At 50.3% G+C, this 26,886-nt stretch overlaps 1 protein-coding gene across 1 annotated transcript; it reads left to right on the top strand.

Annotated features, from left to right (window-relative positions):
- Nucleotides 1-6,612: 6,612 nt before the first annotated feature.
- On the top strand, nucleotides 6,613-26,406 carry GMNC (geminin coiled-coil domain containing). The gene is made up of 5 exons (XM_053309030.1): nucleotides 6,613-6,744; nucleotides 7,496-7,727; nucleotides 13,036-13,121; nucleotides 16,953-17,069; nucleotides 20,967-26,406. Exons 1-5 carry the CDS (start codon nucleotides 6,613-6,615, stop codon nucleotides 21,621-21,623), a joined length of 1,224 nt encoding a protein of 407 aa, XP_053165005.1. The 3' UTR covers nucleotides 21,624-26,406.
- Nucleotides 26,407-26,886: the final 480 nt, after the last annotated feature.

Here is a 26,886-nt window from a genome sequence, read left to right as displayed (position 1 = left end):
GGCAGAGTCTCCACATTGGTAGCAGTGGTAGCTCCTCCTTTCTTGTGCTGCCACCTTCTGAGGCTGTGCCATATGAGAAGATTGGGGTTGGAAGGATTGAGACTGAACAGCCTGGGTTGCAAGAGGTTGGCTTAGGGGTTCCAAAGAGAGCAATCGGGCACAGTGAAGAGCATTTTCCACCCTCCTGGCCATCTCTATTATTTTCACTAAGGTAAGTTTCCACCCCAATAGCAGTTTTTCCACACAATTTGGAGCAGTCTGTTTTCATAACAATCTAATCCCTGATCATTTTATCAGTAAAGCTGGCAAACATACAGGTTACACTTAAGGCACACACTGTTGTGATATATTGATCAATAGATTCATCAGGCAGTTGGGATAAGAACATAAGAACAGCCCTGCAAGATCAGGCACAAGAAGGCCCATCTAATCCAGTATCCTGTTTCGCACAGTGGCCCACCAGATGCTACTTTCAATGAGCTGCCCACCACAACCCCAAGATCCCTCTCCTGTTCAGTCACCGACAGCTCAGATCCCATCAGAAGTTGGGGTTCTTCATCCCAACGTGCATCACTTGACACTTACCAACGTTGAAGCGCATTTGCCACTTTGTTGCCCACTCCCCCAGTTTGGAGAGATCCTTTTGGAGCTCCTCACAATCTGTTTTGGATTTCAGTACCCGAAAGAGTTTGGTATCATCTGCAATTTTGGCCACCTCGCTGCTTATTTCTACTTCTAGATCATTTATGAATAAATTAAAAAGCACCGGTCCCAGTACAGATGGCTGAGGGACCCCATTTCGGACTCCCCTCCACTGTAAAAACTCTCCATTTATACCTACCCTGTGTTTCCTGTCTTTCAATCTGTTAGCAATACACACATGTCCCCTTATCCCATGATTGCTAGGTTTCCTCGGGAGTCTTTGATGAGGAACTTTGTCAAAAGCTTTTTGGAAGGCCAGGTATACTATGTCAACTGGATCACCTTGATCCACACACCTGTTGACACTCTCAAAAAACTCCAAAAGTGTTACATTTGCTACTTTCCAGTCCTCTGGTACAGAGCCCAATTTCAGGGATAAGTTAAATATATTAGCAAGGAGGTTGGCAATTTCACATTTGAGTTCTTTGAGGACTCTTGGATGGATGCCATCCGGCCCTGGTGATTTGTTACCTCTCAGTTTTTCCAGACAGTTTAGAACACAATCCCTTGTCATTTCTATCCGACTCAGCAGTCTGGCCTCCATCCCTAAAAAGTCTGGTTCAAGAACAGGTATATGCTCAGTATCCTCTGCCGTGAAGACAGACGCAAAGAACTCATTCAGCTTCTCTGCAACCTCCATATCCTCCTTAATAATCCCTTTCACTCCCTCATTGTCTAATGGTCCAACTGCCTCCCTGGCAGGTTTCCTGCTTCTGGTGTATTTAAAGAAGTTTTTGTTATTCCCCTCGATACTTTTGGCTTAATGTTCCTCAAACTCTCTTTTTGCCTCCCTTATTGTTGCTTTGCATTTCTTTTGCCAAAGTTTGTGTTCCTTTCTGTTCTCTTCATTTGGACAGGCCTTCCAATTTCGGAGGGAAGTCTTCTTCCCTTTTATGGCTTCCTTGATGGTACCCGTTAGCCATGCTGGCATCCTCCTGGACTTAGTGGTACCTTTCCTCCTTTTGAGTATACAAACTAACTGGGCTTCTAGTATTGTGGTTTTGAGTAAACTCCATGCACTCTGGAGATGTGACTCTCTTGATTTTCCCTTTCAGCTTGCTTTTCACCATACTCCTTATTTTGGAGAAATCTCCTCTTCTGAAATTCAAAATGTCTGTTTTAGACTTCCTTGGTGATTCTCTCCCAGAATGTATGCTGAATTTGATTGCACTATGGTCACTGTTCCCTAAAGGGTCAATGACATTGACATCATTCACCAGGTCCTAGGTGCCACTCAGGATTAAGTCCAAGGTCGCCTTCTCTCTGGTTGGTTCCAAGACCAACTGTTCTAGGGCACAGTCATTCAGGCTATCTAGAAATTTGGCCTCTGTCACCTGAATGTGAATTTGCCCAGTCTATGTGTGGGTAATTGAAGTCACCTATTATTACAGCCCTGCCTCTCCTTGACGCCTCCATGATTTCCTCCTGTAACTCCTAGTCACTGTCAGCATTTTGATCCGGAGGGCGATAGCACCTCCCCAGTAGCACGTTCCCTTTCAGGCCTTGTAATATCACCCACAGGGTTTCTGTGGAGGACTCCAGTCCACCCTCCATTCCAGAGGAGATGCAAACTAAAAGCCCTGTGTGAAAAGGTTCCTGGGTGGACAAGAAAAAACGGTGGTGGTGGGATCTGAGCAATGCTGCAGTTGGCATCCAGTGAACAACAGAGTCTAGGATTGAGAAGGGGAAAGTACCTTCAGGGATTGTGGGAAAGTTGGAGAAACAAGCAGCAGGAGCAAGATGGGCCTTGGACCTGATCTAGCAGAGCTGTTGTTATGTTCTTATGTTCAGCAATAGTACAATGCAGAGAGGAGAGCTAGTCTTGTGGTAGCGAGCATGACTTGTCCCCTTAGCTAAGCAGGGTCTGCTCTAGTTGCATATGAATGGGAGACTTGATGTGGGAGCACTGCAAGATCTTCCCCTCAGAGGATGGAACCATTCTGGTTTCAAGTTCCCTCCCTGACTTCTCCAAAATAGGGCTGCTGAGAGAGATTCCTGCCTGCAACTTTGGAGAAGCCACTGCCAGTCTGTGAAGACAATACTGGGCTTGATAGATCAATGGTCTGACTCAGTATCACAGCATCCTAATGCGGTAGTTCAGGAATTAGGCCAAGTAATGCTATGCATGGAAGGTACAGGAACTTGCATGAGCTTTGCAGACTCACACACTTAGCTGGTTCAAAATCTCATTGCCAAATGTTTAATAGCTGCTTTTCTCACAAACACAAAGTAATCTAATATAGATTTAACGAAAGGTTTTTCCAGCAACAACTCTTTTCTCCTCTTTCCCCACCCTTTTCCTTTCTGACTCCACCTCCCACACTCTCTACAAGATCCCCAATGAGACAAACTTCTAAACAACAAAACGTAAAAGATATTGGACTCACTGAACACGACAGATGGCCCCCCAAGTTTATTCCCTTTGCTGTAGGCAGGAATGGGGCGGGGGGGGGGGTCTTTGGAACTGGTACCTTCTCAAGCTTGGAGGGCTGGGAGATTAACTATGGAGCTTTTCCGGTAGCAGTCATTTTTGTGTGACTAGAATCATAGTCTTTTCTTTGTCACACTTGCAAGAAACCAATTTTCTTTGCATCTGTCCAGGTGGAGGATACTTACTGAGTTTATACCCGTGCCTGAATTGAGCTTCTCAGGCTTGAAGGAATGGGCCAATTTGAGATGATGAAAGAGAATGTTCTAAACTGTCTTGGAAATCTAAAAATTAGCAAATCGCCAGGGCCAAATGGCATCCACACAAACCTTTGACAAAGTTCCCCACCAAAGACTCTTGAGTAAACTTAGTAGTTATGGGACAAGGGGACAGGTTCATGTGTGGATTGGTAAGTGGTTGAAGGACAGGAAACAGAGGTTGGGAATAAATGAACAGTTCTCTAAATGGAGGGAAGTAAGAAGTGGGGTTCCCCAGGGATAGGTACCAGGGGCATAACTATAATAGGGCAAGGCGAGACAGTTGTCTGGGGGCCCACTGCCTTGGGGGGCCCCCTAGAGGCAAGTCACATGACTGTCTTCCCCAGCTGCGCACCCGCCTGGACTTCCTTCAGTTGTCTTCATCCTCCGAAATTGATGGGAGTGTGAAGACCTGGAGCTACCAGAACAGCATGGCTTTCTCTAGTACCATTAAATGACTTGCATCACCCACAATTTACAAAACCTTTAAAAAAATAATTTAGGGTGATGTTCTATTGTGGCACATAGGGGAGATAGATAGATAGATAGATAGATAAATAGCTAGCTAGCTAGATAGATAGATAGATAGATAGATAGATAGATATTGTGTGTGTCTGTGTATTTTACTATGTTTTTTGTTACCATTATTCAGGCTCATTTAAGATTTCTTTACTTCATGAGCTGAGCTTCAGTGAGGGGGGCATTTTAAAATCTTGTCTCTGGGCCCACTCCAACCTTGCTATGTCCCTGTCCCCAGGGTTTGGTACCAGAACCAGTGCTCTTTGACTTGTTCATAAATGATCCAGAAGTTGGGGGTAAGCAGCAAGGTTGCCAAATTTGCAGATGACATCAAACTATTTAGGGTAGCGAAATCTACAAAAGATTGTGAGGAGCTCCAAAAGGATCTCTCCAAATCAGGCGAGTGGGTGACAAAATGGCAAATGCGGATCAGTGCAAGCAAGTGTAAAGTGATGTATATTGCAGTAAAAAAAACAAAAACCCAACTTCACATATACACTGATGGGGTCTGAGCTATCGGCGACGGACCAGGACAAAGATCTTGGGGTCATGGCAGACAGCTAGTTGAAAGTGTCAACTCAGTGTGCGGCAGCTGTGAAAAAAGCCAATTCCATGCTAGGGATTAGGAAGGGGATAGAAAATAAAAATGCTAAGATTATAATGGCCTTATAAAAATCTATGGTGCAGCTGCATTTGGAGTACTGTGTATAGTTTTGGTCACTGTATCTTAAGAAAGACATTGTAGAACCGGAGAAGGTGCAGAAGAAGGTAACCAAAATGATCAGGGGCCTGAAGCATATTTCTTATGGGGCAAGGCTACAGTATCTGGGGCTTTTTTGTTTGGAAAAGAGGTGACTAAGGAGAGACATGATCAAGATGTATAACATTATGAATGGAGTAGAGAGAGTGAACAGGGGAAAAAAATTCTCTCTCACACACAACCCTAGAACCAGGGGTGTTGTGTGTGAGAGTACCATGAAACTGAAAGGTCTGCAAATTTAGGACCGACGAAAGGAAGTACTTCTTCACACAGCACATAATTAATCTATGGAATTCTCTGCCATGGGATGTGGTGATGGCCACTAGCTTGGATGGATTTAAGAGTTTAGATAAGTTCATGGAGCACAGGTCTAACCATCAGGCTATAGGCCACCTCCAGCCTCAGAGGCAAGATGCCTCTCAATCCCAGTTGCAGGGGAGCAACAGCAGGAGAGAGGAGCTCCCAAATCACTTCTTGCCTGAGAAGCATCTGGTGGGCCACTGTGTGAAACAGGATACTAGACTAGCTAGGCCTTGGGCCTGATCCAGCAGGGCTGTTCTTGTGAAAAGCTCAGTGTATTTGAGAGCCAGCGTGGTGTAGTGGTTAGAGTGCTGGACTAGGACCTGAGAGAGCCGAGTTCAAATCCCCATTCAGCCATGAAACTAGCTGGATGACTCTGGGCCAGTCACTTCTCTCTCAGCCTAACCTACTTCACAGGGTTGTTGTGAAAGAGAAACTCAAGTATGTAGTACACTGCTCTGGGCTCCCTGGAGGAAGAGCGGAATATAAATGTAATAATAATATATTTTGCTTTAAGCTACCATGAATTCTCCCTGCTCCCTCCTTTTTTCCAGGCTAAACTATTTTTCTAGATCACAACGCTGGTGCTGGTCTCAGGATGTAACTGGTGACAAGGCTCAGGCATACAGCAAGCCTCGATCCCTTGAGCCAGTTCTGCAGAGTTGATTGTAGAATTCAGTGGTGACAAAAAGGCACACAGCACTGCTCGGCAGCATGAGCTTTGGATTGAGTCTCTTCACCAATCAATGACATATCTGGGTACTAGAAAATGGAGTGGGGTGGTCATCTGCAGTTGGTGAGGAATCCATGACAGCACTGCACACAGCTAATTAGACAAGGTTACAAACTGAACGCGTAAATTAGAAAGTGTTGGGATAGAAAGTCTGGGTGTTTAATGCTGCATGAAATGGTCGGGTTAAGTTAAGAGATCGTTTCCAACTATTGTTGGTAGATATCCAGAGTAGATGCAAGTCAACTGGACAGGGCTTCCGTTAATTTTGCATAATATGCACATATTATCTGCAAACGTTTGCAATATGCAGGGTAGGGTGCCTGGATTTGGTGAGCTTGAATATGGCAACCCCAGCAGGAGCAGAGGCTGCAAGGACCCGCTCTGCCTCCTCCTTGCTCCGTGTTGCTTTCTTCTTCCTCCTCCTCCTCCTCCTCTTCCTCCTCCTTCTTGTCTCCTCTCCTTCCTTGTGAGGAGGACCTGGGCAAGTCTGCTCCTTCTGCTTTCACGTCACCAGCTGGGCGGCTTTGCACCACACCAGACGGCTGGGCGCAGGAGCGCTGGGAAGGCGTCACACCCGGGGAAACTCCACCAGATTAGAACTCGCCTCCCCGCCCGCCCGCCCGGCCCTCCTTGCAGCCGCGCCACTTGACGCTGGCTGGAGCCTGAAGGAGAACCGGAAGGAACCCCAGCCTACCAGATGGTACGTGGGGATCTCTTTGGGCAGAAGAGCGGAGCAGGGGCTCCCTCCTTTGGGCTGGGGAGGGGGGCGTCTCTCGCGGTCTCTCTCTCTCTCTCTCCCCCCACCGTCTTCTGCACTCCCAACTCCAGCGGTGATGGGCTGGCGGGCTGGAGCGCTTCTCCTCCAGGGTCCGGGGCTGGCTCCTTCCCTCCTGCTGCTGCTGCTGGGATGAGAATGCCCAAGGAGGAAGAGCCAACTCTGCCCCGGCAGCAGGCAGAGCATGGGGGCAGCAGTGGGCTCGGGGCAGCTCTCCCTGGGACGGGAGACGGCGCTGGTGGCAGCGACCGCTTCCTCGAGAGGACGTTGGTGGGCGTCGATGGAAGAGGGGAGAGAGCGAGGAAAGTTCGCGGGGGCGACTGGATCTCTCAGGGGTGGATTCCTCCAGTGGGACCACCTTGGCGGGGAGGAGCGGTTGTTGCCAAGATCCATGACCCGTCCAAGCCAGCTTGCGGAGCGCCTCTCCTTTCGAGGTGGGGCGGTGGGTGTCAACCGCGGGGAGGCGGCGGTGTGAGAGTTTGCCGCTGCAAGGGGGACTCACTCAACCCTGCTTGCGGTGTCGGGGCACCTCGCCCCGCACCTCCTCCTGCTCCTTCCAGCGCCAGGATTGCTCCAGCCGCAACATCTGGATCTGGGTGGGGTGTAAAGCGCGAGGTCCGCCAGGTGGAAGAAGGCAGTGGGGAGGAGGAGGCGGAGGTTGGAGCCAGGAGGAGGACCCTAGACGGGGCGGGGGGCGGGGTGTGGGTCACTGAGTGTCGCTTGTGCGGGGGCATCACCGCCCCGCTAATTCCAGCCCCCTTCCGAGTCCCCCCTGCTCCGTTCCTGGGAGCCCTGCCGTCGGATTCCCAAGGGTAGCATCGATCCCAGCAGCAGCAGCAGCCAGACGGCCTGCGATCTCCCGAGGGGAGGAGGAGGAGGAGGAGGGCTCGGCGGCAGATCCGGGCAAGGGATCCCCGCCGCCGCGAGCTGCCCAGCTCTCGCTCGCTCGCCCGGCCGCCGCTCCGCGCTGGCTCTCACGCCCTCCCCTGCCTCCCTCCCCTCCTCTCTCTCCTTCTGCCAGAGCAGCGCCGCGCCTTCGTGCCAAGAGCCGCCGCCGGCGGCGGCGGCCTTCGCGGGGGGCCCGGTCTGCGCCCCGCCCTGGGCAGCCCACTCGACGTCAGCGGCGGCGAAGGTTGCCCCGGAGACGTGGCTCGACTCGGTCTGGGCCGCCGCCGCCGGTCTCCTGGACGACGACGACGACGACGAGCCGCCCGAGGGAGCGGCGGCAGCAGCAGCAGCAGCAGCAGCCGGAGGTGAGTGCCCACAGCGGGCAGCGCCAGCCGGGCAGTAGCAGCGGAGCCCCGACGGGGCGGGAGAAGGAAGAGGGCGCTCGCGCGGCGGGGCCGGGACTCGGGAGGAGGGAGAGCAGAGGGAGCTTCGTCCCAAGTTAAGCCTCCTCTCCCCAGACACGTGGGGATGGCGACGCCGCAAAGACCCAGGTTTCTGGGTAGGTGCGCGGGGCGCAGGCGAGGAGCGGGGAGACCGGAGAGGCGCTCGAGCCGTGGTGGCTTCAGGCCAGGCAAAAAGCACAAAAGCAAGCCGCCTAAGTCCGCGTCGCGCGGCGTAATGAGCATACGGAATTCACTGCCACAAGAAGGCTGGCGACGGCCGCGGGGTACCTTTTTCCAGTTCGTGGAGAAAGGGAAAGCTATGTAGTTGAATCGGGGTCGACTCCTGGTGCCCACAGAGCCCTGTGGTTGTCTTTAGGAGAATTCAGGAAGGGTTTACCATTGCCTCCTCCCTCACAGTGTGAGATGATGCCTTTCAGGCTATATCACTGCTGCTGCCCAATATAAGTGTTTCTTGGAAACATACCAGCAAGGATTTGAACTGGCAACCTCTTGCTCCCTAGGCAAGTTACTTCCCTGCTGCACCATTAGGTGGCTCATATTAATTGATTAATGCAGGATAGAAGCTGGGAGAGAGCTGTAGGTCACACACACACACACACACACACACACACACACACACAATTTATTTTATTTATTTACATTTATATCCTGCTCTTCCTCCAAGGAGCCCAGAGCAGTGTACATGGTTATGTTTGTCCTCACAACAACTCTGTGCGGTGGGTTAGGCCAAGAGATATGCAACTGGCCTAGAGTCACCCAGTGAGTTTCATGGCTGCATGGGGATTTGAACTCAAGTCTTCTCGGTCCTAGTCCTCCACTCCAACCACTATGCCACACGGTGCAACATGCACAGACAGACACACTCACATGCACATGTGCTGCTTCTAGGGCATTTCACTTTTCACAAATGGGCCAGAAAGCAACCTTCTCTGAGCCAGAGGTGGCTGGCCTGAGGCTCTCCCGGCAGCTCTTGTTGGACTCCAGTTGCCATCACCTGCAGCTGGGGGTGATGGGAGTTGTAGTCCCACAACTAAGCAATCCTGTCTGTGGGCACTTGTGCGGGGCATGCTAGGACTTCCAGGGACTGGGTGGCCCCCGATCCCCCCCTCTGCTCTGTGACATGATAATAATGTGGTAATAATGTGGCCGGCTAGCTGCCCAGAGCAGGCTAGCCACTCGTGTACGGGGAGAGCAGGCTTGACCCGTTCTCCCCACCAAACCTCAACCGGCTCCCCACACTGCTTCTATGGAGAGCCTCTGTGGCTGCTTCTGAGATCCATGGCCCTTATTGGAGCCACTGATAGACCTGTGTCCTCCATTAATTTGTCCAAGCCCCTTCTAAAGCCATCCAAGCTAGTGGCCATCACTGCATCCCATGGCAGAGAGTTCCACAGATTAACAATGCAGTGTGTGGAAAAGGACTTCCTGAATTTCCTGACCTTCAGTTTCATGGGATGACCCCTGGTTCTAGTGTGAGAGAGGGAGAAAAAATTATCTCCGCCCACCCTCTCCACTCCATGCATCATTTTATCCACCTCGATCATGTCTCCCCGTAGTCGCCTCTTTTCCGAAGTGAAGAGCTGCAGATGCTGCAGCCTGGCCTTGTAAGGAAGATCGTGTTATGTATTGTGACTACTTATGATCAGTGATGATGATGATGACAATAACAGTAATAGCTCCATCTCATTTAATAGAATGGATTGATTTAGGGCAACAAAAAATGAACTTTTCCACACTACGTTCTACATAGTAGAATATACCCAACATGTCATTTTCATAGGAATTTGTTGCCACAGTATGTTGAATCCTAGAATGTTAGCAGTGGAAGGTGCCTTGGAGGTCTTCTATTCCAACCCCCTGCTCCATGCAGGAATCTGCAACAGCCTCCCTGCAGATCGCTGTCCCGCATCTGCTTGGAAACCTCCAGTGAAGGAGAGCCCAGCATTCTATGAGGCAGGCTGTTCCACTGACCAACTGTTCTTGCGTTTAGGAATTTCCCCCTAATGTCTAGCTTAAATCTTCTTCCTTACAGTTTCAACCCCCTGGTTCTGATCCTGTCCTCTTGAGCAACAGAGAACAAGTCCTCTCTTTTTTCAGCTCTTCTGAAATTTGGAGGTGGTGAAGAGCACTGCCTTACATGGCTTTCAAAGGGAATTAGACCAATTCACGGAGGAGGAGGAGGAGGAGGAGGAGGAGGAGGAGAGGTGTGTCAGCACGTATTGCTCATGTTGGCTTTTATGACACCTGCATGTTCAAAAGCAATGAATCTACCACTGAATACGAGTTGCTGAAGAGGAACAACAGCATAGGAACATAGGGAGCTGCCTTCCACCGAGTCAGACCCTTGGTACATCTAGCTCAGTATTGTCTACACACAGACTGGCAGCAGCTTCTCCAAGGTTGCAGGCAGGAGTGCAACCTTGCACTCAGCCCTATCTGGAGATGCTGCCAGGGAGGGAGCTGGGGACGTTCTGTATCCAAGCAGGCAAGTGCTCTTCCCAGAGTGGCCCCATCCCTTGAGGAGAGTATCTTACAGTCCTTACACATGTAGTCTCCCATTCAAATGCAAACCAGGGTGGACCCTGCTTAGCTAAGGAGACAAGTCATGTTTGCTACCACAAGGCTAAGCCACCAAATGGCACAGCGGGGAAGTAACTTGCCTAGGGAGCAAGAGGTTGCTAGTTTGAATCCCTGCTGGTATGTTTCCCAGACTATGGGAAACACCTATATTGGGCAGCAACGATATAGGAAGATGCTGAAAGGCATCATCTCGTACTGCACAGGAGATGGCAATTGGAAACCCCTCCTGTATCCTCCCAAAGACAACTACAGGGCTCTGTGGTCAACTTTACCTTTACCATAAGGCCAGCTTTCACCAGCAGTCTCTGTCTGACCTCCCTGCCCTGCATGTGGAGGCTGGACTAGATGGACCCCTTTTGACCTGAACCAGTAGGAGTCTTGTTAGGGTTTTAATCCTCCTCGTCATTCCACCTATCTGAGCCAGTTTCCCTGGAAAAGAGCAGGCTTGGCAAGCAGCCGTGCACCTCTGCTCAGGGGCGTATCTAGGGTAGGGCAGGCAGGGCACGTGCCCCGGGTGCTTCAAGGGGGGTGCCATTTTTTAAAATTAAAAAAAAAGGCTGCTGAAAACAAAATGGCCACCGTGCATGCTCAAATGGCCTCTGTGAGGTCCTAGGCCATGCCAGGCCTCACAGAGGCCAATTGAGCATGAGCAGTGGCCATTTTGTTTTTGGCAGCCATATATATATATATATATATATATATATATATATATATATATATATATATATATATATAAATGGCCACCACACATGATCTAATGGTTCCTGCAAGGCCCTCAGCCCGGGACAGGCTGCAGCGGTGAATTAAGAGGCCAGCAGGGGGAGGGGGAACCTTTGCAGACCCCCATGGCCTTTAGGAAGCCCCCCGAAGGGGCTACAGGTATTTTTTTTAAAATTTAATATAATATAAGTTACTGTACACATATTCAGTTTGGCACTATGTACAGAGAATCAGGGCTTGTGAATACTGAGCTGAAGCTTATGATCCAGGATTGTATTCATTTACTCTTACTTTGCTTCTTGTGATAAGTGAGTTAAATGTGATGACTTAATAATCTGGCTATTAATGGTGAGTTTGTTTTTGAATCAGTGTGAAATCCTTAGTATTAAGGCCCACTGGGAGTTTCTTGCTCTCTTTCTCTCATTTTAACTGTCTTTCTGAAAGACTAGAATATATTCCAAGCAGCGACACAGTTTACTCTGAATATCTTTTAATTATCTTCAGAGTATCTGGGAAAAGTCAAATTCTCCGTTTATTTTTAAAACTTATGTAATAGTGATGTTACAATGCATAGTAGAGAATTAGACAGGCACTTCTGTTTAGTTTTCCAAGTATACCTCCACATAGTATTTGGGTATTTCATGAGCCCCCGCATACAGAAATGTGTAGTTTCCCAGCATTTTTTGGTCTGGCTGCGTCCACTGCTAAATAGTTTTTGAAATATTAAAAGATTAACAAGCTTGACTTGTATTTTTCAGCAGATATTATGGTAAAGTTATCTGAAAGATGGGTGTCAGATGCTTGGACGGGGGGGGGCGCAATTTCAGTGCTTGCCCTAGGCGCTATTTCCCCTAGCTACGCCTCTGCCTCTGCTCCTGCCTCCGCACCCCGTGGAGTGCTCCTGAGGACTCATCTGGAGTGGTCATCCCCGACAAGAGGCCCACGCTGGCCCCCTTTACCCCCTTCCGTCAGTGATTAACCCTCCAGCCCTTGGGAACCAACCTGAGGGCTGCCTTGAGTGGCAGGGCTTTCAGCGGGGAAGCAGGGCAGGCAGGGCTGGTGGGAGACGAGGCCTCCCTGGCCGGAGGAGGAGGAGGGAAGCCGCTTTCCCTGGCTCATCCCCGCAGCAGGCCCTGCAAGGTCCTCCAGGCTGCCTCTCCAGCCCCTCTTGCCCCGAGATGCCAAGATCTGCTCAACGTGATGGGGATGCTTGGCACCCGCCTGCAGCGGAGACGGACTGTTATGCTGTGGACAGAATGGATTTCTAGAAGGGTGGGGCTCGGGAAGGCAGGGAGAGACTCTCCTGGGTGTGTGTGTGTGTGTGTGTGTCTGTGTGTGTGTGTGGCTGCAGCCCCAGCTTGGACGCCGGGGCTCCGAAGTGCCCCCTTCTGCCTTCCTCTGGACATCTCCACAGCGACTCAGGCTGTTTCTTTGACAGGCAGCCCTAACGGGAGGGCCTGCAAGAAGTGTCAGGAGAGAAGAGGAGGCCGAGGGCAGCCTTCCCTCCTCCTGCAAGGGGCTGCCCCCTAGCAGGGGCATGGGGCAAGGAAGCATTTGGCAGCCCACCTTAGGGGCCCCGCAATACCTTGGGCCCTGCCTGCACCCACTCACAGACCAAGTCCTTTCAGATCAAGTGGAGAAACACAGAGGCGGGAGCGGCATTTTTTATTCTCTGGGGCAGAGGGTCCTCCCAACCAGCGGTTCGCAGGTGTTGTTATGCTGTAGTTTCCACCACCCCAGTCACCATGGCCCAGGGATGATGGGAGTTGTAGTCCAACAACATCCAAGGCCACAAGGTTGGGAAGCCTGCCCCTGTTCTGAAGGGAGGACGTTGCTGCTCCTTCCCATGGTCTCGTCGGCTTGGGATCTGGCTCTCTCTTTAACTTCTTTGATTCCTGTTTCGATGCAGACCAGTCCTACTACCTGGATTTCCCCCCTCGAGATGACGCAGGCCCTGGAGATCAGCTCTCTGTGCAGCTCTACAGGAACAAACAGGTAGCAGTGATTTAGTTCAGAGTGGAAAGAGACATGCTCACAAATCTGCACTTTGGCTGAAGTTGGGGCTTTGGAATTGGGGACATTTTCATTCTAAAGTGTGGTGGTGGTGATGATGATAGCACCTTTCAATTTAAAAAAAGTTCCAAAGTGGTTTAGACAGAAAAAAAGACTGATAGGGAAAAGGTGGTTCTCTGTCCAAAAGGGCTCATAATCTAAAGAGGAACACAAGGCAAACACCAACCACAGCCCCTGGAGGGATGCTGTGCTGTGTTGAATCAGGAAATTCCTCTCTCCCTGCTAAATATAAGAGAGCCGTCCCATTAAAAAGGTGCCTCTCTTTGTCCAATTGGCAGAGCTGTGAGTTGAACTGAAACCCCCAACTGAATTTTACGATTTGTTGACAGATTTTTCTGGCAGTAATTGGAAGCATTAACCTACCAAATTAATAGAGCTGGAGGCCTACAGCCAGCTGGTTATTTTACAGTTGATCTGTGATCTCTTGGAATCACAGCCTTTTAGAGCTGGGGGGACCTTGGAAATCTTCTAGTCCGGTCTCCTGCCCAGTTCAGGAATCAGTTCCAGCCCCACTCTCTGTCCCACACCTGTTCCCAACCCCAGTGTTTCTTTCCCTCAGGGTCTGTCTTCTCTGCTGGCCTTTAGAACTCTGGGGGCGCCTGTCTAAAACTTTTTCCTGGACCTGGTCCCTGCTAGAAGGCTCCTCTTGTTGAATGTAGAGCAGGCAGGTTTTGAGGATTGGCCCAAACTTTCAGAGCATCCGTTTCCTTCTTGAGTACTCAGAGAGAGGAGTTAAAAGAGGTGTTCAGTGCACGGATGAGCCCGTTTCTCTGGAAATGCCATCTTTTCTTCACTCCCTTTTTACATAGCACCCAGATAACATCATTTCCAGGTCATTGATCTTTAGTATTTAGTCTTCTTCCTGTGTTTTTTTCAGACCTGCTTCATGATAACCCTTTTTGTAATAAAATGCAGTCGCAGCTCCTTTCTATCCAGTGTGGAGTGGACCAACCAAGGGCTATTCAGGCTTTTGGGCTCTTGTGTTATCAAATTAAACTCTCCTCATGTTCAGTCCATTTTATTGCTTCCATTGAACCTGGATGGGGCAATGATCATTTGAATAGCCTCTCTGTGAATTGCCCCATCACAGTGGGGAAGAGACAAAGGCTTTAATTGCTTCCTTCCGGTGTGTTATTGTTGTTATTATCAGTATTGGTGTTACTTCTTTCATAGGAAGAGATAAATAATGAAGGACACCCTACCCCCAAGTAAATGGACATGATGGGGCAATTCAGTTTCTACATGGCGGCTCCACCACTCTGCTCCAAAAGGATGGGGCCTGGCTAGTGTTCCCTCGAACAGGGATTCCCAGATGTTGTTGACTACAACTCCCATAATCCCCAGGCAGAGGCCATTGCAGCTGGGGGTTCTGGGGGTTGTAGTCAACAACATCTGGGATTCCCTGTTCAAGGGACCATTGGGCCTGACTCATGCTGCAAGGGGTACCAAGCTCTGCAGCTCGCATCTGGGGCTGCGCAAATGCAGAGCTGTGCTGACATGAGCATACTGACATATCCCAGTGCGGCCACCTTTGAACAGAAGGAGCAGCATTGTGGCTGAATAAGCAATAAAATCAATAAAACAGTGAGATTTACTGCAGTGGGAGACTCTCCTTTGCTGGAGGTTTCCAAATAGAGGCCGGACAAACATCTGTCAGGGATGGCGTAGCAGTTTCCTGCAATGAGCAGGGGGGGTGGACTAGAAGACCTCCCAGGCCCCTTCCAGCTCTCACATTCTGGGATTCTATTATTCTGTGAGCTACAGCAAGCAGTAGAACAGGCAGCATAAACACTGAGGCTAGTCACATGTGCCTGCAAAACTGGGCTAAAGGAGCCCAGCCAAGTTTTGCATGTGGGTGTGTACTGCCAGGATTGGACCCGATCCTGGCGGAACCATGGAGGCAAACCCACCTATGGTGCCTCCTTTTAAAACGGGATTACAGGAGCAAGCACCCCCCTTAACCTCTTTCTTACGATCGTCTGTCAGCTGTGGCTGCAAGCAGCCGTGGTTAGCAGACGAGGGGAGGCGAGCGGGGATCCCCAGAATGCAACTCACGCGGTGCATTATTGGAGCTTGGGGGGGGCAGGGCAATCCGCCCGCCCAGGGAAGGCGGAATGATCATCTGTGGGGAGGCCAGCTCTTTAGGGCTTCCTCCCTGCAGACCCTGTAGCCCTTTCTCACTGCTCGTGAGAAAAGGCTTTTAGGATGAGAAGCTGTTAGATCTAAAAGACTTGGGCCAATCGCAGGGTCTTCACCTGGCTCCAAAAGGGACGGCATCAGGAGAGCTTTCTTAGGGAGAGCCTTCCAGGGGTGCCACAACAGAAGAGCCCCCGTCACCACCCCTAACAGCAGCGGTACTGGCACCTCTGAAGGATGATCATATTACTCAGGCAGGCTCAGCGCATGTGGCGAAGCAGAGGGGCCTTATGGTAGGGACACAGAGAGCTGCCCTTCTGCCGAGTCCAACCCTTGGTTCATCTAGCTCAGCTACACAAACTGGCAGCAGCTTCTCCAAGGTTGCAGGCAAGAGTCTCTCTCTCAGCCCTCTCTTGGAGATGCTGCCAGGGTGGGAACTGGGAACCTTCTGCATGCAAGCATGGAGACACTCTTCCACTGAGCTATGGCCCCATGCCCTCAGGGGAATCTCTTACAGGGCTCACACATGGAGTCCCATTCACATACAAGCCAGGGTGGACCCTGCTTAGTAAAGGGGACAATTCATGCTTGCTACCACCAGACCAGCTGTTCTCCAGTTCTCCTGGTTCCCAAGCCATTTAAGGCATTGCATATTAAAAATAATACCTTAACTGGAGCTCAGGTTCAGACCAGAAGCCAGGAGAGTTGCTTTAAAACGGGCAGGATATAGTTAATCTGTCCCGTCTCCGTCAGCCTGCTAGCTGCTGTATGTTGAATCAGCTGCAGTTTCTGAGCAATTGTTGCAGGCCGCACCACACCCAGCACACTGGGCTAAACCAAAAGACAAAATAGGTGAGATCAGGTCTGGGCAGTGGAATGTTGGGAGTTTGAGTTATGGCGAATTAAGATCACCAAAGGTTTCACGATCATATAAGGAAAGGTGCCTAAAGCTGAAGTTCCCAACCTGTGGTACTCCAGATGTTGCTAAACTACAACTCCCATCATCCCCCGCCACAATAAATTGGTGGCAAAACTGTGCTGGGAGAAGTGCTTGATCTTCATGCACTGCAGTCCCAAACTGGATCAAGACCTTCATTCTGCTTTGGGAAATAAAGAAGCGGTGTTAAGCATTCCTTTTAATCACACATTTAACATAAGGGGCAGTTTTGCCCTGAGGATCTCATACCGAAGGTGTGCGTGTGTGCATGCGTGCATGCGTGTGCGCGCACACACACACACAGAGCACAAGGCAGAGTGATGGCAGTTTGGGTGCTAGAGAACATAGGAACATAGGAAGCTGCCATTTACTAAGTCAGACCATTGGTCTAGCTAGCTCAGTTTTGTCTTCCCAGACTGGCAGTGGCTTCTTCAAGGTAGCAGGCAGGAGTCTCTCTCTCAGCCCTCTCTTGAAGATGCTGCTAGGCAGGGAGAGAACTTGGAACCTTCTGCTCTTCCCAGAGCGGTGGCTCCATCTCCCGAATAGCTTACAGCGCTCACACTTCTAGTCTCCCTTTCATATGCAACCAGGGCAGACCCTGCTTAGCTAAGGGGCCACGCCATGCTTGCTACCACCAGACCAGCTCTCCTCACCCTCTAACCCCCCTCCCTGCTTTCCAGCTCCAGGACACCCTGCTGCAGAAGGAGGAGGAGCTGGCCAGGCTGCAGGAGGAGAACAACCACTTGCGGCTCTTCCTGAATTCCACCCTGGTCAAGCAGCTGGAGGAAAAGACCAAGGTGAGCTAGGCAGGGTGCCTGCTGGCTGGGTCTGGGTGCCGCCTCAGCATGACTCAATCCAGTCTTCTGTGCGCGTGCTCAGGAAGAAACCCCACGATGTTCACTGTGACTTCCTGCCAAGTCAGTGCATTCTGGACTGCAGCCTCCCAGTGCAATCCTCTGCATGTCTGCCTGGCCCCTTGGAGGCTTACTCCCTGGCAAATATGCATAGGATTGCCACCACACAGCACAATTCTCTGCAGGTTCATTGTTTTGCTCCCACAGGAGTGGTTAAGTGATTCAGGCTGCTGTTCAGTGCACCTCTTCTGGAGATTAGGTCTCCCTGAGTTCAATGAGATGCATTCCGAGGTAAGTATGCAATAGGATTGCAACCAGATGTTCTGATTCTTGGCAGGGTTTCTCAGGAGTAAGCACCATCCAGTGCAGTGGACCTTCGCTCCAGAGGGAGTATGCACAGAACTGGAGCCTGAGTCGCTTCATCAAGGGGTTCCAACTTGGTTGGACTTCAACCATTGTGGCTGGGGATGATATAGACCCAGAGCACCTCAAGATCCATGGCTAGGAACCCCTGACTTAACCAGCCTTGTGGATAGAAAAGAGTTGGGCAGTTGTGGATTTCACCCACACTTTGTGCATGATTTGCAACTTGTTCAAAGATACCTACACATACCTGGATTTCTTTGCATCAGCATCAGATTTGCACCAGATGTCCATGTGGGCCATTGGAAAGGCTGTGTCTGAAGGAGAAATGAGAGGATACGAAAGCTCAGTCTGTGGCAGAAACATAGGCAGCTGCCTTCTGCTGAGTCCGACCCTTGGTCCATCTAGCTCAGCTATAGAGACTGGCAGCGGCTTCTCCAAGGCTGCAGGCTGAAGTCTCTCTCAGCCCTATCTTGGAGATCCTTCTGCCAGGGAGGGAACTGGGAACCTTCTGCATGCAAGCAGGCAGGTGCTCTTTCCAGAGTGGCCCCTCCCCTAAGGGGAATATCTTACTGGGCTCACCTGTAGTCTCCCATTCAAATGGAAACCAGTGCATGGAAACGATGCTTAGCAAAGGGGACAATTCATGCTTGCTACCACAAGACCAGATGGTCTTGTGCATTCACACATGCATTGCAGTCCTTGAGTGTTTGGCATGTGTGACCCTTGCCATGAGGTGAGGGGCATCCGCAGGACTTTTTCCAGGTGGGATGGGGCAGCCAGCAATCCAATACCCGCACCTGGGAGTATGCCCCATTGAATTCAGTGGGAACTAGCTCAATCCGGGGTGGGGGGTGAGTGGAGACTGCCTCTTCTTGCCCCACCCTCCAGACGCTCATGCCTGGGGTGGTGAATTTCAAGCCTCATTAACAATTCTGATTCCTCTTTTAAGTTAAGGGGATGACTGACATGGGAGATGCAAACCTCCCCCCCCCCCCCAAACACACAAAACAACCAATTTGTATGGAAAGCGACATTTGGGTACCTGGCATTTTCTGCAGGTTAGACTCAGAGATCCCACACACACCCTTGCAGCTGTGGCATGCATTATATACTTATATATCTATAATATATATATACACATGCATGCATGCATACATATTACTAGCACAGTTCCCAGCAGTGATTTCGTCCTGTGCTTCAAACTGTGCTGAGTAATTCTAGTCTCTTCTTAGGACTGGAGGACCTTGGAGAGTCTTCCAGAGACGGGGGTCACTTGTCAGTAATGATGGGCAGAGTGCCCTGAGTTGGGTCCAGAAAAGAGCTGCTAATTACAAGTATTTTGAAAGAATGCTTGGAAGAAAACTTGTTTTCCCTGAGAGTTCTAAATGATCTTCTGATGCTGGCTGCGCTATATTAAATTGGGTTAAAATGTCATCTGTTTTTAGTCCAAGTCCTTGACACCAATTGCTGCTCACAAGAAGGAGAAGGGGGGGGGGCGATGGAGGGAATTTTTAACGGCTCGTCCAAGAACCAGTGCCCAGACCAGTAATTGCAGCTGTACAAAGCTTTGGATTAATTTGGTTGAGAATTGGGCTGAATAGGCAATAATAATAATAGCAACAACAACAACAACAATAATAATAGTAATAATAATAATAATAATAATAATAATAATAATAATAATAAATTAATTGTTATACTGCCTTACCCAGATGGCTCTAGGCCGTTCACATGAATAAAAACAAAGTATATAAACCTTAAAGCAATTAAAATTTTAAACCACTTAAAAGCCACAGGCTAAAAAGTTTGTCTTTAGGGCTTTTTAAAAGATGGGTGATGATCCTAAGCTTCTAATATCTATAGGGAATGTATTCCACATTATTGAACAACTAAATCCAAATTGAGTAGGTAGACCTCCCAATCTCTACAAATTGAATCAGAAACTTCTGAAAATTCAGAGAGACGTGAAAACATTTGACCTTTGAAACATTTTGCCTGCTGTTTTTCAGTGGCAAATGTTATAACTTGTTGAAAGGGAGGGAATGAGGTGATTGTCCTTATAAGAAGAACACCATGTGGGAGAAAGAGCCCTTTGATATTGTCATCTTAAGCTGGCCAAATCATTTCCAATTGCCATGCTTTGGAGGAATGACCTGGGTGCTTCTGGGATTGGTTGTCCCACCTCCCCACCCCACCACCACCACCACTGCCCCAAGTTGTAGTTCAGCAATATCTGAACTGCTACAGGTTGGGAACCTGTAGAAGTGCAATATGGTCTTTGTTGGGAAGCCCTGTATTATAGAGTGCATGCACCCTGGATGCAACTTTCAGTATGTTGGAAAAATAAAGAACAGACTATGTACATGATTTCATAAAGACAAGTCATCAGTCACAACAAACAGGGCCGGATTATGACATGCAAAGCCCCCTAAGTTATGTCAACCTTAAAAGGCCCCATAGCATCACAAAAGAATATTGTTTTAACAAGAAGGGCAATGAAAATAGAAATAATAATGCTCTATTTTTACTTGACAAAGATGCAATGAAGAACAAATAATCTAACAGAAACAGTTACTGTATCTTGCAATAAACTCATTTGCATTAGAAATACCTTTAAATGAAGATACCTTCTGTAAATCCTTAAATATCGTCATCATTTTTGTATACAGAGGTTCCTCATAATGTGGGTCCCTCGTAATGGTCCCTCGTAATAGTTTACTTAGCTTGTGCCTAAATCCAGTACTGAGTCAAGAAATCAAACAACCTATTGCTGTTTTAGTTCTGCTGGCCATGTCCTTTCTAACTTGGACATATTTCCTACACAGCAGAGCCGTCCAATCCAAGGATATTATAAGAAAGAGCCTGGATCCATAGGCAAGAGCTGAGTGTCCTCCCTCTTGAAGATAATACACAATGAGAGCATTCACACGAGAAGCCCTACCTGGGCTTACACAACCATACCTTGGTAGGGCTGCTCGTGTGGAGCGCTGGGATCAGGACCAGTCCTGGCGCTCTTCACCAGGGTAGCCGGAGTTATGTACCTAGGCTTATTCAGAGGTAGAAGGGGGCAGGTGTGCACAAGTGATACGGCCAAAGAACAAGCACGGATCGTCTTGAGGGAAGGTAGGTGTGATCCTGCCTCCCCCCCCCCCAGTGATTGTGTGATTGACCTTATAACTGTCTCCCTATGTGTGTATATATATTTGTAATTCTCGTTCATGTTTCACTCTGCTGAGAATTCCACCCCCCTCTGCATTCTTTGGCCTTGGCCTGCAGTCTTCACTGAAACCGCAACTGGTCTCTGTTTTATCACTCACTTTTCAATTTATGTTGCACTTTAATGCTTGTTGCAGTTTCTGCATGTAATTTTTGGACCTTTCTAGTGGTTGAGTTTTTAATTTGTAAGTGACGTGGGATTCCACCGCCTGGGCTCACAGCCTGTTCTCCGTCTCTCTCCATTGTCCTCCTGAGCAGAAGCTTCTCTGGCAGAAGAGCCGGAAACCTCGAGATGCCTTCAAAAGCGGCAAGAGGCGACGGAGAGCCGAAAGGCCTCCTCTTCCTCGTGAGGCTTCACACCCGCAAAAGGCCCGGCGGAACCTTCTCGGCGCTTTCTCTGCCTGCGAAGAAGAGCAGCCTGGTCCCCACGTAGACAGCTGGGTCCTTCAGACGCTGGGGCTGAAAGACATCGACACGATTGATGAGTCTCCTTCAGCGAACTACAACGCCTTGACCTTGGACCTTGAGCCAAGCTCTTTCTTCCATGGCCCAGCTGGACCCACAGACTTGGGGGCCAAAGATGGCCAGCCGGCTGCTTACAGGCGTGGTGCTCCGCCCCCGGCGGACAGCGCTGCCGCCGACGCAAGGAACGAGCCGTTGCCCCCCACCCCACAGCTCCCCTCTGTGCATCGCCTTCCATCCTTGCCACGGAGCCCCCCTGCCTGCTTGGCTCCATGCGCCTTGCCCTGCTGCTCTGAGGACCTTCCGCCAGCCCAGATGGACATGGCCTTCACAGCCTCCCTCAGCCCCCACTGCAACGTGAAAACCCACACCTTCCGCCAGGGGCAGGCTTTCGTGCGCAGAGATGAGGACGGTGGGTGGAAGCTGACCTGGGTCCCCAAGCAGCCTGAGTGAAGGAGCCGTGCCCCCCCCAGCCTCCGCCCACCCCCACCCCCCACTGCCAGCAAATGATGTGTTTACAGACAGACAGCCAGTCCAGAGTGGTGAACAATCCAGACCATTTTGCACTTCTTTTGAGAATGGAAGGGTTGTGAGTTCGTCTGGGGTTTGCATATGCAACTAGGGACAGGAGCAGAAGTCCACTTCGCCCAGCCCCCAGGTTCAAGGCAGGCCTGCCCATTCACTAGATCGCCACAGATCAAGGCCAGCAATCAGAGTGACAAGGTGCTCCAAGCTGAGAGCAGGGGGATGCTAGAAAGGGGCTGGCCGAAAAGCACGGGCCAAGCCACGTAATCCATGCGGAGGATCGGGAACCCTTAATATTAGCCACTCTCTTGCTCCTGAGTCGTCCTGACCAGTCATTCCAGAGGAGAGTTTGTTTCTGGGGAGTCATCACTGGTTAATTGGTATTTAAAAGCTTCTGGAACTCAAGTCAGCTTGGAAGCTTTGTCATCTGACTTGAAGGCTTGCCCCAGACTGCAGCTTACTCAGCGGGTGAAGAAAATCCATTTTGCACATGCTCAGAGGCACTCTCTTCTTTATCACTGCCTGTTGAGCAGTCTAAACAGGTTCCAGGGCTCAGCACTGCCGATCCATGGGACAGATTAGCTTTACCAGCTGCACACAGTGGATGCTGTCTGCTGTAGCTGCTGCTGTTGGCATGTTAATTACAGAGCATGAGAAGTGCAGGTTTAGCAAAAATTATCCTTAACATTGAGTGCACTTTCCCTTTGGCTGCCTGAAGAAGAGCTCTGTGGGGCTCGAAAACCTGCCAACACACTCCTACAATGAAGAGCTCCTCCAATTGAAGGAATAGTTTCTCCAGCTTTGTAAGTCCACTTCACACCTACTTCCGGCTGTCAACCCAAACCTGCCTTAGTCCTTCTTTGCTTTGTCATGATTTGATGGACCCCTTCCATCCAGAACTGTGCCTTCCTCTTCCAGGCCCATGATGCAGCAATCCACGGGAAGGAGAGCAGAGACATTTTCTTAAAGACCATCTCTGACATGGCCATTCGATGAAGGACTGAGACCAGGACTCGGACAGAGGAGTAGAGGGCTGGGTGACTTGGCCATTTAGGACGCGGGGACCCTGGAGCTGGGTCGCTGCTTCTGGAGAGGGACCCTCCTCCAGTCAGTCTGCGGGCAGTTCCAGTGCCATTCCCGTGGGCCCGTTGGCTGCTGCTGCCAATGTCAACGTCCCCATGCCAGGTCTCCTCCCAGCTGCACTTGTCCAAGCCACAGTGGCCCACCTCTGGAAAGGCTGCCCCAAGACTCTCTGCTTCTGCCAGGGCTGGGCCTGCAGTGGTCGGGGTCTGCGAGCCCCCTTCACCAGGGCCAGCAGCCACTGCCATGGAAGTTGGGACTAGAAGAGGCAGGCACCACTAAAGGTGGCTCTCCACTAAAACCGAAACAGAATTTGGCCCCATTCGCAAATTCAAATCCGGAATCTTGATTTTTGTGAATTTTTCTAATTCTGATCTTAAAATTTGAATGCAGGGGAAAAAACCACACCTGCTGGCACAATGTAAGGCAGTGAAATGAAGCATTTCTTTGCCAGATTCTATACTAATCTCACTCATTCTGTTTCTAATCTCACTAAATCCAAATATACTGGCAAATAAGATTGAATGAGGAGAATATAAATCCAGCACTGTGCAACAGTTGAGGACATTCCCCGGGCTGCTTTGGAACGGGTGCAGCTGAGCTCCTCAGGGCTCTCCCCAGCACATCCATGCCTGCTCTGCCTCGTTTACAAGAAGCAGCTGCTCTTGAGCCCCTCTCGATAACATGATGGCCCCTTGGACTGAAAAACTGCCCTGTTCTTGGGCAATGTGCACATAACCTGTACTGCTAAATTAGTTCTAGAGTGGGGCCTAGTCCTCATTGAGGAGGTCAACCTATGGCTGGGCTGTTCCATTTTAGACTGCAGGTGGGGGCTCATGTTGGAATGCTCCTCCTTGCAAAAGCATTTCTTGAAGACAGAAAACTAGCTAGGCTAGACCCCTTCCCCCTCACATGGCAGTTTTCTATCTGCAAGCACATTCCCTCATAGGAACAGCGGAAGCTGCCTTCTACCGAGTCAGAGCATCGGTCCATCTAGCTCAGCATTGTCTACCCAGACTGGTAGCAGCTTCTCCAAGGTTGCAGGCAGAAGTCTCTCTCAGCCCCATCTCGAAGATGCTGCCAAGCACTCTTCTGCATGCAAGCAGGCAGGTGCTCTTCCTAGAGCGGCCCCATCCCCCAAGGGGAATCTCTTACAGGGCTCACACATGTAGTCTCCCATTCCAATGCTTAGCAAAGGAGGCAATAAATAGTTGCTCCCACAAGGCCAGCTCTTCTCATCATGTGGCAGCCCATATCACAGGCTGACCTTCACCCTGAGAACTCGGCCACATACTGTGCTCATGGTTCACACCCTTTAGAACTCATCCATGCCATGATGAAGCTCGTTCCTCTGTAGGACTGAGCTCATACACTAGATCATTTGGCCCATATAAGGAGCCTCGGCTGTCAAAGAATGCAAGCAAATTTGTGGCTCAGGTGATCGTGGATCCTGGGCAGATTCACACACACACACACCCATTTGAAAGTTGGAGACTGTGGCAGGAAGTAGGGTCTTGTGTGGTGGGCCCTCGCAGATTTGGCCTGGGGTGCCCAACTTTGGGTCCCCAGATGTTGCTGGACTACAACTCCTGGTGTGGCCAAACACCATTTTGACTGGGGATGATGGGAATTGAATCCAACAACATCTGGGAACCCCAGGTTGGGACTCTCTAGATTTGATCCAAGTTGGGAATCCCTGGAAGAACATAAGAAGAGCCTTGCTAGATCAAGCTCAAGGCCCATCTAGTCCAGCATCCTCTTTCTCCCAGTGGCCCGCAAGGTGCCTCTAGGAAGCCCACAGGCAAGAGCTGAGGTCAGGCCCCCGCTCTCCTGCTGCTGCTCCCCTGCAACTGGCATTCAGAAGCATCCTGCCTCTGAACCTGGAGGTAGCCTATAGCCATGGATAGCCCTGACCTCCATGAATTCAACAAAGCCCCTTTTAAAGCCACCCAAACTGTGTGCGTTCACCACATCCCATGGTAGAGAGTCCCATAAGTGAATTGTACACTGTGTGAAAATGTACTCCCTTTCACTGGCCCTAAATCTCCTAGCCTTCCGTTTCATGGGATGACCCCTGGTTTGAGTGCTGTGTGACAGGGAGAACTCTCTGCACCAGGGCTAAGGGTAGACGCCTCTCTTATGTCTCCCCTCTATGGCATCTCACGCAAAACCTCACATCACCACCAGCTAGTCAGCTCAGTCAATGCACACATTCATCTATGAGACACCGAAAAATCCTGAGGTGCCCTACAAATGACCAAGAGCCTACACAGAGCCTCTGTGTTGCTGGTATTATAGCAGGCCTCTGGTGTCCCCAAAATGGGCTTCCCCCGGCCCTGGGGGAAGGGATCGAAGCAAGGGTGTCTGCCAAGCCCAACACTGGGCGCTCCCCTTCCCAAGATCTGAAGCTGCCTGGCCCTGAGTCAGAAGGCTGGTGCCTCCCACTCGGTTCTGTCCAAGCTCTCAGGCGGAGCGAGCAGAGCTAGATGTAACAGGAGGTGTGGGGCAGTTCTAGAGTATGGCAGCACCCTGTCAAGTTCTCCCCGAATCCCCGGGATTGTGTGACATGGAGGCTCTACACACAATCCGTGTGTAGAGCCTGGGAGGGTTCTGCAGGGTGCAGCCCTGGGTGGCCGGATCGGCTGCCCACACGACTGCTGGCTCCATCAGAGAGCCAGTGGGAGCTGTGGGGATCCCTGGAAGCCCCAGGATGCCCCACCCAAGTGTGTGGGGCATCCCAGGGGGACCCCCAATACCAGGAGGCTGCTTGTCGCCTCGAGGTCAGGGGTCTAATTGTGTGTTGCTACATGCCGCAGCTGCACTCAAGCAGGAGAACCAGATTGACGCAGCACCCACTAACCCGTTAACCTCATTTAAGGGGAGGGTGTTTTAGGCGAGCTAGCCACTTTGGGAGCACCAGGCTCGCCCCCAAGCCTGGCAGTTCCCACGATCCCTGGAAAGTGGGCTAAGCTCCCTTCGCCTGCTCTCCGGTGATCGTAGGGATAGCCTCATGGTGTTGTTATGCTGTGAGTTCTCTTGGGCCCAATCTGCATCCCAAACTATACCTTCCAGGACGGTCTCTCTGCTGCCATGCAAAATGTGGGGGTGGGGGGAGATTAGTTTGCATAGATGCTCCTTGAAGTCTGAGAGAAGAAGCTCATCCGGCCAGTTCTTGCCATTTGGGCAACAGGAACCCAACGAGTGGGGTATGGACCTGGACCTTGTGGGTGGAGATAGGCGCATGGGTGGGTGGGTGTGCTGGGAAGGTATGGCTGCTGGTGGCCACCAGCCAAACCTGTGGGCCACTGCTGCCTATGCGGACATATATAGCGGCACATTGCTAATCAGGATTGTAATGACCCACGTTCTTGGAATACTCCAATGGAAACAGCATTTAATTTAATTTAATGGATAATATGGATAATTTAACTTGATGCGTTGTATGTGGTTGTTTATTATGTTTTCCTTGCTTTTGTGATTTTCCTTGTTAAAAATGAAGAGCTCTAATGATGTGTCAGTCAGTTCTGCTCAGGGCACAATTGACCATGAATTTCTCGCCTTCCATTGAAACGAACGAGCCCAGAGTGCTCAGGAGCAGCTCCCATTCATGTCAATGGGGCACGTGCAGAAGGTGGTCATGCGGGACTGTGCCCTTAGTTGGGTCTAATAAAACTAGTAACACAGCCCCTGCTTGGGCAGAATTCTTTCCCCCACTGTTTTTATGTTCATTTGATGGTGTCGTTTGCCACATTTTGTGTGCAGAAGGAGGGATCTGGCTTTAATTGGAACTTACGCGATAGCACACAACCCTTTCCATTCCACAGCTAAAGCGAAAACGGTTGGAGCCCAAAGAGCCTTCTTCTCCCCACACCTCAGTCCCCTTTCCCACTTTATGCTCTGTACACATATTCATGTACCACATTGAAACTCAGGAATAGATATAAATTAACAATTAATACCACCTTAAGAACAACCCAACCTAGGGAGACAGGGTTTTTTGTGGATAGTATGGTACATACACAAAGGATTTATTACAATCCAGAATCTGCAACCTAGTTTTCAGGTCATGGGTGCAGAGAGGTCTGAGGCCCTTTTCCCACTTATGGGACCC

The sequence above is a fragment of the Hemicordylus capensis genome, chromosome 3 (assembly GCF_027244095.1).
Source record: "Hemicordylus capensis ecotype Gifberg chromosome 3, rHemCap1.1.pri, whole genome shotgun sequence".
NCBI lineage: Eukaryota > Metazoa > Chordata > Lepidosauria > Squamata > Cordylidae > Hemicordylus > Hemicordylus capensis.
The sequence above is the reverse complement of the archived record's forward strand: the minus strand, read 5'-3'. Positions and strand labels throughout refer to the sequence as shown.